This window comes from Oreochromis aureus, linkage group 3 (assembly GCF_013358895.1).
Source record: "Oreochromis aureus strain Israel breed Guangdong linkage group 3, ZZ_aureus, whole genome shotgun sequence".
In the NCBI taxonomy this organism is placed as follows: domain Eukaryota; kingdom Metazoa; phylum Chordata; class Actinopteri; order Cichliformes; family Cichlidae; genus Oreochromis; species Oreochromis aureus.
Window position 1 is genome coordinate 131593791 of NC_052944.1, and position 12290 is coordinate 131606080.

A 12290-nucleotide genomic window follows, 5' to 3' on the forward strand; every position below is an offset into this window, starting at 1 on the left:
TGTACCAGTTCCGAATGACAGCAACATCAGGAAGAAGGAACACAAGAAGCTTGAGAAATACCAAGGGCTCAGAGAAGAGCTCGAGAAGATGTGGAGGGTGAAGGTGACGTTGGTCCGAGTGATAATCGGAGCACTAGGTGCAGTGACTCCCAAGCTTGAACGATTGACCGCCCACAGAGGCGAGTGTGGAATTTTTTTTATTTTTTTCTATATATACACACTACACACACACACACACACATATATATATATATATATATATATATATATATAAGAAGAATGGGCAAGGATTTCAGTCTCTTGATGTGCAAAGCTGGCAGCTTTAGCAGTGATGCCCACGAGAGAAAGCAGAAGAGCGAAAGAAAGAGAGAGAATGAGTCTTCATATGTGAGACACTAGTGATGGATAGCGTGTTTGGAGGCTATAGTTACAGTGTACTGTAGTCATTGTTTTGTGTTGTGTGTCAGTTATACTGCTGAATGTCACAGTTGCTCCAAAAAAGCCACCAAAGGCAGGTTGCAGTGGAAACGCTGTCTCCGCCTGGAAAACAGGACTGACACACCTCCTGTTGTCAGAACTGCAAGGTTTAGGCCTGTGGTGTTCTCCTCTGTCTGAGAGTGGACAGAAACTATTTTTTTGGAGTGGCACAAATCATTTGTGCACCTTCTTATTGAATGCAGAACAGCTGATTGTTCTGTAACTAGTTTTAAATGGTTATATAAAAAACGCCTGAGTTCTTAGCTGCATTTTTAGCACATCGGAAGGAGCCAATGTGTCAGCACTGGGAACCCCACAGTGTTGGTAAGAAGAGAATTAGGTAGGTAGATTTAGGTACTATTTTAGGTAAATAGTACCATATAAATTATATATATATTTTTGACCAAGACGTGTACTTCAATGCACATATTAAACAAATATGTAAGACTGCTTTCTTCCATTTGCGCAGCATCTCTAAAATTGGGAGGGAGAGCCTTCAGTTTTCAGGCCCCTCTTCTGTGGAACCAGCTTCCAGTTTGGATTCAGGAGACAGACACTATCTCTACTTTCAAGATTAGGCTTAAAGCTTTCCTTTTTGCTAAAGCATATAGTTAGGGCTGGACCAGGTGACCCTGAATCCTCCCTTAGTTATGCTCCAATAGGTGTAGGCTGCCAGGGGATTCCCATGATGCATTGACTTTTTCTTTTGCAGTGACCTTTCTCACTCACTATGTGTTGATAGACTTCTCTGCATTGAATCATATCTGTTATTAATCTCTGTCTCTCTTCCACAGCATGTCTAGGGATGGGTATCGAAACCCGGTTCTTGTTGAGAACCGGTTCCCACTGTTTCAATTCCTTGGAATTGTTTGCATATTTTGAAAACGATTCCCTTATCGATTCCAGTCACCCCGAATGACGTCACCACGTTGCGGAGCGTCATTTACCTGGCAGGAAACACGGTGCCTAAGCGGCTCAAACGCTCAAAACTTTGGTTATACTTTACGAGAATGGATGACAACAGGGCAACTTGCAATACTTGTAAAGTAGATATTTAACTTAAGGGAGGAAACACTAAGAATATGCAAAAGCATTTGCTCACAAAACATGCAATAACCTTAAATGAATGTTGTGTTTTTAATTTTGCTCTGGACTCGTGAATCTCAACCCAGCAGCAGCGGTAACGTTTGCACGTCCTCTCCCGTTAATGCGGCTGGTAGATAATCAACTAACAGTGCATATTATGTTAGCGCGATCTGCCTTATTACAAAACCTGCCATTACTGTGCATTTAGGTGACCGTGATGAGAGAGACAAACAGAGTCTGGCTGGCTCAGATGCTGGCAGTTCTCGCTGCAGTCTACCGGTAGCGTCTCCTTTCGGGCCAGAATGTCACCGAGCAGTGACTAAGTTTGTGGTAAAAGGCTTGCACCCATTTGCCACAGCAGATGTCCCCGATTTTCGGTAAGTGAATGTGTTTAATTGTAGGCAGGGACATTACTGGATATTCTTCTATAATTGCTACAGAATAATTTATGTTATACTTTGTTATTGCTACAGAAGAATATTTATTTTATTATGCCAGAGATTTCTTCCTGTTAAAAGGGAGTTTTTCCTTCCCACTGTCGCCAAAGTGCTTGCTCATAGGGGGTCATATGATTGTTGGGTTTTTCTCTGTATCCTATGAAGCGCCTTTTGGCAACTTTTGTTGTGATTTGGCGCTATATAAATAAAATTGAATTTGAATTGAATATAACTTTGTTGTTTGAAAAATGTGTGCATGATTTTAAGAAATGTACAATTTCTATTTGCATTTCCAGTGATGAAAATGATTCGTTAAACATGTTTGTGGTTTTTACAGTAAAAAATATTACTTTTTTCTACTCGGATTTTAAGTTTTTTCTCAGAATTTAGATCAAGTGTGTTAACATAGTATGTCAAAAAAAACCCTCCAATTTCAGATATTTGAGGTTCTGCTGAAAAAAATGATACCAAACAATGCAAGAAAACAGTTGTTAAAGTTCAAATTTAGAGGTAAAATCAAAAGTAGTCAAAAATGGCAAATTATACCCTGGACCCAGAGGGTTAAATGATCAGCAGTGGGAACATTTAAATTCTGACCTGAGAGTTTCCAGTGTACAATGTTGATTCTGCAGTGCAGCAGACAGAAACCTCACTCCTGAATCTTGCAGGTTATTGTCACTCAGGTTGAGCTCTTTCAGACAAGAGGACTGGGAGTTGAGAACTGAGGACAGAGCATCACAGCTTCTCTCTGAGAGGTTACAGCCACTCAGTCTGAAAAACAGACAAAGAAACAAGTGAATTAAATTAAATTGGTCAAATGACACGTTTAAAAAAATGCCAACCTGCAATACAATCAATGGTTAACTAAATAGCTGCATTAAAACACAACTGTCCTCCTATATCAGCGCTTACTCCTTTTAAGCTCCACCTGCTCCACCTTCTGAGTCAGAAGACATGAAAACAAACTGTAAATATAGTAGAAACACAATTTCTGACTCATGATTGAAAATGAAATCTTCTCAGATCCATTTGTACATTTTAGAGCCTGATACGGAAATATAGCAGTGGACCGCACGGACATTCACAGCAGCAAAGATTACAGAAGATGACTTTGTTCAGTAAATATTACGCTCATGCTGTCAAGAAATACCAAAGGTAGGTAAAACTCTGGTTGTTGCAGCCATCCAGCAAGACATGCTTTGTACTGTTCTGCTGCAGTTTCTGACAGCTGGTGGATGAGTTGTGATGGATGATGAAGTGAACACTTCAGTCAATGTTCTTCTTCTAAACTGGATATAATTTTGGCAGCTGAGAGTTTTTAACACTTTATCCCAGCTGCAAATAGGAACACAACAAATAAATAACTTTACCCACTTATTTCTCTACTCAGAGAATACTTGTGATTTTAGATGAGAGAGAAGATTTGGAAGATGATGAAGGGGAAGAGTTTTCAGAACTTGAGGCCTTTTGTCTAGATCATATAGGACAAAGAAGACAGGAAGGGAGGGAGAAGTGAGGAGAATGACACACAGGAAATGGTCTTGGGCAGACTCAAACCAGGCTCTAGAGTCACAACTCTAACCTTCAGTAGACGGGTCACCTGCTCAGCCAGGTAAGCTACAGCAGCAATCAGTCTCAATGATGAGAATGGCTATAAGTCAGGTAAAAAAACAAAAAACAACTTATCATCACCCAACAAAGGGGAAAACAGTGAGCTTGAATGGACTTCCTGACCAAGGAGTGGGGCAATTTGCATGGCTATCAATGTGGTGTAACCAAGGCCATCATAAAGGACATGCTGCCAATAAATGGCAGCAAGTCTGGTTTGGGTTTTTGTTGTTTTGTTCTTTCTTTTAATCAAGATGAAACCGCAGAAGTCGAGTCTACGGTAGTGCAACGTCTACGGTGTCTGTAGACCATTACGGCTTTTCATTGGCCCGGAGTCTACGGTGAGCGTAGACACTGTAGACTCGGGCCAATAGGAGCGCTGAAACCCACTGTAGACGACCAATCGTCTGGTCGACGGAAGTTGCGTCACCAAAACAACGACAACACACAGCGAAGAAGCCGGCAAGTCCGCTATTTTTTTTAAATGGAAACTGGCATTTCTTCTATGTTTACATGAAGTTACAGACTCTGGATTTAGCGGAAATTACACGACGCTGAATAGCGCATTTAAGCCTTTTTCTTTGTGGTAAATGTTAGCCGCGCGCTAGCCGACATCTAATATATTACGCCCATTTCTAGTCTCTTCAGTGGCTACAACTGATGATCGCGACACTAGCAATTGATGTTGTAAATCCAGATGCCCGTGCACCTCGTGAGAAGTGCACGGGCATCTGGTGAGAAGTATGGTCTCCACCAAACCTGCACACAGCAGCTGCTCAGCCGAGCCGCTGCCTTCACTCACGCACCGAGGGTATTCACGCGCCTTCAAGCCAGCACGGTGCTTTCCGTGGCTCGTTACAAACGATCTGACATATATAAAGTAGTAAGTGTATTAAATATCATACTAGGCAGATTTACCGCACTGCCATTTACTACACATTTACCCGTGTTTGGATATTGTCAGTACATCTCGCTCGTTGTAAACTTTCTGTAAGTGTGTGCAACATTCACAATGATATTGTTGATGGTAACGTGTATGATTCCAGCCTACCTGATAGGCACTTTTGACTTTTTGTAGTTCAGTTCACTGATTGACTACCCTGCAGTGCTGTAACAGTGAGTTGTGGATTTACTTAATGAATGCCTAAGTTGGGCTTTAATCTGCCTTAGACATGTAGACACAACTCTGTAGAAACACACAACAGACCTGAACCAAAGAAGCAATGTGTACAAGCAGGCAAAGACAAGTTTTGGAAGTATTTGTACAACACATGCCTCTGCAACATCTTCAGTGTTTCCTGGAATTAATTAGGAAACTTTAACAGAGCTATTATCTATGTGTTATGTGTGTCAAATTTCCCCAGAATAGTCTTGGTTGACATCAGGTGACTGTGAAAGCCATGGTGTATGATCACGCCATTTTCATAATCAACTACTCAGTAAATGACAGTGTCATGGCATGAATAATCCTTCAGATTTTACCAGTAGAAAAGTAAAACAATTACATTGTCTCATCAGGAGAACCTAAAAGACTCCTCTTATGGCTAGTCTTTGCACATAATAATCACAGAAGAAAAGAAAGGAATTGATTTTCAATTGTGCTTAGTTTCAGGAGACTTTCCAACCTGTTGGTTCAAAAGAGCCAAAAAAATCCTCATCGATGTTGGAGTAAAAACTAGATGCTTTTATTGGAATATACACGGATAATGCTTATTGTCCTGTCATTTTAAACCAGTCAAAATACATAAATAACACATTGTGATCATACTGAAGACCACAGACAGCAGTCCAGGCGTCAGGTGGGATAAAGGAGCTGGAAATACCACCTGACAAAGAAAAAACAGACAACAGACTGAATGAATAAAAGAAGTCTTCCTCATTGCATATTTTTAACCAATCACAGGCCTCTTCTTTCACTCTAGACTTTTGACCAATCACTGATCAGGATCAATTGCACTACTGTACTGTGCATCCCCCACAGCAGAGATGACCAGGGAAGGTGTGCTTTAAGGGGAAGTAGCTAAAACAGCTGATTTCAGATTAACAATGAACTGATGTGCTGCACCAAAGTCTGTACCAACATTGTGACAACAGTGTGAAAGAAAAACTGGAAGAAAAGCAGGTTCAGGGAGGGACAACTATCTGCTGCAATCAGTTTGGAGTGAGAGGAGAGAGCAGGCCAACAACAGCAAAGAAACAAAAAACACACAGTGGAAGACCGAGGCAGAGTTTAGTAATCAATTCAATTCAACAGTGGAGCATGAACACATGGACAGTGGAGAGAGGTGGGTGAAGAAGTAATGCTCAGTACATCCTGGGAAACACCCAGAAATCTAAGCTTAAAAAGTGTAACTAAGGATGCTTCTATGGCTGCAATGACTCACTGAGTAATTCAAAGAACTTGATTATGAAAAATTCTCAGTGCAAATGCTTTGTTTAATGCAGGACCCACCAAGTACGTAAAAGCGAGTGTTTCATCAACATTTGTGACTAAAAATAGACCTGCAGTAGAAATGTATGTAGGAGCATGAATGTGAATATAAAGTATTACAACATCAGGCACATGTACCCCCAATTTTTAAACAAAGACTGGTAACACAACAGCAGCAGTGATGATCATAGTTTATGGTGGATTCAGTGTCTGGAGTACACAGAGTTCTTGAGCCATCAAACAGGTTACAGTTTCAAATCTTCAGCATACAAATTCATACAAAGACAGAAAGCCTGGTGAAATAAATTACTGACTCAGTTGGATGTTAAATATAAAAACATGAGTACAAATGTACTTACAGAGCTTTGTTGGAGGCTTTGACCACTGGCAGCAGCCTCAGAAGAGCCTCCTCTGAAGCAGAGTATTTCTTCAAGTCAAACACATCCAGATCTTTTTCTGATGACAGTAAGATGAAGACCAGAGCTGACCACTGAGCAGGAGACAGTTTATCTGTGGAGAGACGTCCTGATCTCAGGGACTGTTGGATCTCCTCCACTAGAGAACGATCATTCAGTTCATTCAGACAGTGGAACAGATTGATGCTTTTCTCTGCAGACAGATTCTTACTGAGCTTCTTCTTGATGTACTGGACTGTTTCCTGATTGGTCTGTGAGCTACTTCCTGTCTGTGTCAGCAGGCCTTGTAGGAGAGTCTGATTGGTCTGCAGTGAAAGTCCCAGGAGGAAGCGGAGGAACAAGTCCAGGTGTCCATTTGTACTCTGTAAGGCCTTGTTCACAGCACTCTGGTGGAGAGATTTTAAACTCCTTTTCTTATTAAATAATTTAGACCATAATGTTGCTCGTTGTGCTTTCATCAGATTGAGTCCAGAGTTGATGAAGGTCAGATGGACATGAAGAGCAGCCAGAAACTCCTGAACACTCAGATGGATGAAGCAGAACACCTTGTCCTGGTACAGTCCTCTCTCCTCTTTAAAGATCTGTGTGAACACTCCTGAGTACACTGAGGCTGCTGTGATATCGATACCACACTCTGTCAGGTCTGATTCATAGAAGATCAGGTTTCCTTTCTTCAGCTGATCAAAAGCCAGTTTTCCCAGAGACTGAATCATCTTCCTGCTATGTGGACTCCAGTGTGAATCTGTCGCAGCTCCTCCATCATACTTGACCTTCTTCACTTTGGCCTGAACCACCAGGAAGTGGATGTACATCTCAGTCAGGGTCTTGGGCAGCTGTCCTCCCTCTCTGGTTTTCAGCACATCCTCCAGAACTGTAGCAGTGATCCAGCAGAAGACTGGGATGTGGCACATGATGTGGAGGCTTCGTGATGTCTTGATGTGGGAGATGATCCTGCTGGCCTGCTCCTTATCTCTGAATCTCTTCCTGAAGTACTCCTCCTTCTGGGGGTCAGTGAACCCTCTGACATCTGTCACCATGCCAACACAGTCAGGAGGGATCTGATTGGCTGCTGCAGGTCGTGTGGTTATCCAGAGGCGAGCAGAGGGAAGCAGTTTCCCCCTGATGAGGTTTATCAGCAGCACATCCACTGAGGTGGACTTTCTAGGGTCAGTCAGGATTGTAGTTTTGTGGAAGTCCAGAGGAAGTCGACACTCATCCAGACCATCAAAGATGAACACAACCTGGAAGTCTTCAAAGCTGCAGATTCCTGCTTCTTTGGTTTCAGTAAAGAAGTAATGAACAAGTTCCACCAAGCTGAACTTTTCCTCTTTCAGCACATTCAGCTCTCTGAAAGTGAATGGAAATATGAACTGGATGTCCTGGTTGGCTTTGTCTTCAGCCCAGTCCAGGGTGTATTTCTGTGTTAAGACTGTTTTCCCAATGCCAGCCACTCCCTTTGTCAGCACTGTTCTGATTGGCTCATCTCTTCCAGGTGAGGCTTTAAAGATGTCTTCTTGTCTGATTGTTGTTTCAGGTCTGTCTCGTTTCCTGGATGCTGTTTCAATCTGTCTGACCTCATGTTCATCATTGACCTCTGCAGTCCCTCCCTCTGTGATGTAGAGCTCTGTGTAGATCTGATTCAGAAGGGTTGGGTTTCCTGCTTTAGCAATGCCCTCAAACACACACTGGAACTTCTTTTTCAGAGTAGCTTTGAGTTTAAGTTGATACCATTGAAGAGTCTCTGAATTAAAAACAGTAGATGAGATGGTTAGACTACTAGGGTCTATACATTTCCAAAAACATTTCTCTCTCTCTCTCTCTCTCTCTCCATATATATATATATATATATATATATATATATATATATATATATATGTATATATATATATATAGATTATATATACATTAGGGGTGCAACAATACATGTATCGGTATTGAACCGTTCGATACAGTGCTTTCGGTTCGGTATGCATATGTATCGAACAATTCAAAATTTGTAATTAATTTTATCAACTTTTCTTCTGACAATGCTGTCTGTGTTGAGAGCTCAGTGGATCCTCGTTCGACTAGTCTGCAAGCTAGCGAGACAGAAGTTAAGCTCGTTGCAACATGTCAACTACCTGAACGCTACCCGAAATTGAACCTCTCCCACCCTCATTCAGATCTGGCGTTTGGAACTATTTTGGTTTGGTTTTCATGCGAAGTATGACCCTGATGGTAAGCGCGTCATGGACGAAAGTAAAACACTATGTCAGATGTGCCACACAATGCTCAATTACATTGGTGGGAACTAGTGCGTTAGCGCAGTTAGCTCGTTAACGTGTTGACACCGTCCAGCCCCACGCACGGGGTGATCCGCAGTAGCTCGTTAACGTCATTTTAATGAGATTAACGCTGACAGCACTGGTGGGAACACAACGAATATGACTGCACATTTACACCAACATCATCCTAGTGGAAAGACAAGTGGATGGAGCTCTGGTTTCTCAGGTGTGTAACCATGTCCTCTGTTTTAATGTTGTTTGCTGTTACATTTAGAGAACTAAAGTTTATAACTAAACATTATTAAACCAAACACTAGGGATGGGTATCGTTTAGGTTTTATCCGATACCAGTACCAAACCGGTACTTTTAAAACGGTGCTGGTGCTTAAACGGTCCTCGAACCGGTGCTTAAAGAATGGAGAACACAAAATTGGTCCAACAACCTCTCATGTTCAGCTGTTTTTTGTAAAAAGATAACAATGTTAGCCTTTTCTGCAGCTATAGGGCATATATGGTCTCACTCTTGGCTGGAAGCAGTGCTTAAACAATGGAAAAAACACAAACTTTGTCCAAAAACCTCTCATGTTTAACTGTTTCCCACTTTTTCCTTGATCATTTTCGCCTTTTTGGCCAGGGTGAAGGGAGTATCTGCCATCAAACAAGAAGACAGCTGCATGTAACTACGACAGTGTTTGCTAGTTCACCTCACATGCATTGATTTAATAATGTGGTTAGCCTACTCAACGTAAATTACACACGAACAACATTAAGCTACTGACCCAGAGAAAAACGGCTGCTGCTGCCATCATCATCCGTCATCATTTCTGCTACACAGGCAGGGCTAGGGGCCAGGACTCTACTCTTCAGTTTTTGGGTGGTTGTTGCTAACTCCGGGTCCGATAACAGGCACCACACCCGCAGTAGATGTGCACGGTGTGAGGTCTCGCAGCAAGCTATCAAATACGGTGCATTTCTCGGCTTTTAAAAAAACGCTATGCGTCGCCAGGTATTTCATCAGATTCGAGGTGTTACCTCCTTTGCACAGTATCAGCTTAAAGCACTTGTTGCAGGCTGCTGAGTTTGCATCTTTTGCTGTGAAGTACAGCCAGACTTTGACCCCTTCGCCTTGGGCATTTTAAACCTGTAGCTGTGCTCTAAAAGAACGTATGTACCTGGACCCGCCGGTCCCTACCAAACACCCATTCATTTATTAGACCTCTGACTTTAGTCATACAGCAGAGATACACTGTGGCTACAGAGATACCACATGGAAACAATCAGAGCTCTGATTGGTCAGCTCAGGCTTCATGTGTTTCTGCCATATCGACATCTCTACAGACAAACGTATGAATTCTTACCTTCTGATAAACGCAATGAAGCTTCCTGGGCTGAGGGACTTCCTGTTGGATAAAAGTGCAGCTTGAACCATGAACTTATCTCTTTAAAAGTGAAAACCTGCCTGTCTTCAAAATAATGTAAATATAACATTTGTACTAAAAGGATTTGATGAGAAAGACACAAAATTAAAAGGTCAGATTAAAACAGTTGAGTACATTCATAAAATAAATAATGAAGATGAAGATGTCTGCATACCACAATGACTGTTTTTTTCTTTTCCTGTGACTGACCTGCATTCATCTTCTTTAATATCAACCTCGCTACCTCCATCACACGGTCTGAATATGTCTGCACCATGACATCTACTGTTTGCCGTCTTTGTGCATTCTCGAGACGGCACTTTTTGATGGTCATGAAATCACCTCCAGGGCCATTCTGCAGGTACCACTGGAAACATTCCAGCTCCTCCTTTCCCAAATCTTCCAGCATGTGCAGCAGCTGCATTGGTAAGGCCTTCTCCATCTCTGATCTGTAAAACATGAGAACATGTAAATCACCGTCTCATCACTTCTACTTTTTACTTATTTAGTATATTTCACAGCAGATTACATGTGTCATCTGGATTAAAGTAAGGTCAAAGTCAAATGTATTTATATAGCACATTTAAAACGACAACCGTTGACCAAGGTGCTGTACAATTAAGATAAAAGAAATAAAAACATAGGGAGACATGGTGAGAGTTAAGAAAAAGAATCATAAAATTAGAAGATTTGAGTAAGAAATAGGATAAATTAGTACAAACTCATTCTGATTGAAAAGCCAAGGAATAAAAGTGGGTTTTTAGACATGTTTTAAAAGTGTCTAATGTTGGGGAGGTCCTGATGTGAAGGGGCAGTTTGTTCCACAGTTTAGGAGCAAAGGCCAATCAAATTTTACAGTAAAGTCCCAATCTCATCTGTGCTTTAATCTGGACCTTGGGACACGCAGGAGCAACTGATCTGCAGACCCGAGTGATCTTGCAGGAGTGTACCAATTTAAAAGATGAGAAATGATTATGGCTCATAGAAAAAAACATCACATACTGAATGATAATGAATAATCAACAAGTCTATAAAAAAGGAGATATGAAGTCAAATAAAGAAAATATAAGCAGAGGACTCCAGAAAAAGATGAGATTATTGTGGTCTTCATTTATACTGGCACCTGTTTAACATGAGGTTTCTAAATCTGCTCTACGGTAGATTCAGGAATGTGACACCAAGGAATTCATCATAATCACAGTTTCAATATAATTATCTGATGATGGAATAACTCCAGTTCTTTTTGACATGTGGGTTAGTATCTTGCCCAAGAATATTTGGCATACAGACTGGGGAAGGCAAGGATCCTTCCAACCTTCCAATCAGGAGCTGATCTGCTCTATCACCTGAGCCACAGCCACCCCTGTGGTGGTGGTTCGATCCTTGGCTTCCCCAGTCTGCATGCCAAATATCCTTGGGCAAGATCCTAACCCAAGTTGCCCTCCGATGCATTCATCGGAGTGTGAATGTGCGTGAATGTTGGTCAGACAACACACACCGCTTCACATATGAACATAGAAATGTGTATGAAAAAGAGCTGAGTGGACATTAAATATGATGGAGGATTTATTCACAAACACTGAGTCACAACAACATTTAGACACACATTACCTCTCTGCAGGAGGACCATCGCCCTTTGACTCGTCAATCATCGCAGAGTTGGGTGGAGGTCCAGGTGGGTTCCTGTGAATAATCAGAATCAGAATCAGAATCCATCAAAAATAATGATGGAGCAGTGATGTGAGTGCTGAGCTGTGACATGGAGAAGAGTCATGGACAGTTAGAGATGGTCATCTCACCTCTGAGCTTTGGTCTGGCTCTCATGTTCCCCACACAGAGTGCTTTTAGAGGAGGGACTCCTCCTCTCTGTCCTCACACTGATCCATGCTGCTCAATTCAGCTCACACACACTTTCTACCTTCACCTGCAGAGGAAACACAAATCATTCATGTGCACATCAACTGAAATCCTCCTTTCCATCATATGTGCTGTCCAAATATCAGCTGCTTCTTTCCTGCTTCATCTCAGTGTCAGCTCAATGCAGTCAGACAGCAGCGTGAGGCAGAAGAAGCTACCATCAGCTTCTACTTCTACTATCAGTCCACTAGATGGATCCATGAAGCACACACGATGCATTCACTGACACAAACGGA

The 12290-nt window shown here is 41.8% G+C and overlaps 1 protein-coding gene across 1 annotated transcript in view; it reads right to left on the bottom strand.

Annotated features, from left to right (window-relative positions):
• The window catches only part of LOC120435337 (NLR family CARD domain-containing protein 3-like), a 68421-nt gene that overhangs the window by 51403 nt on the left and 4728 nt on the right, over positions 1 to 12290 (bottom strand). Inside the window, exons 2-3 of the mRNA XM_039604742.1 lie at positions 6399 to 8174; positions 2598 to 2771 (exon numbers count right to left, since the gene is read on the bottom strand). Coding sequence (XP_039460676.1) covers positions 2598 to 2771; positions 6399 to 8174 — 1950 coding nt within the window. The remainder of the gene's footprint in view (positions 1 to 2597; positions 2772 to 6398; positions 8175 to 12290) is intronic.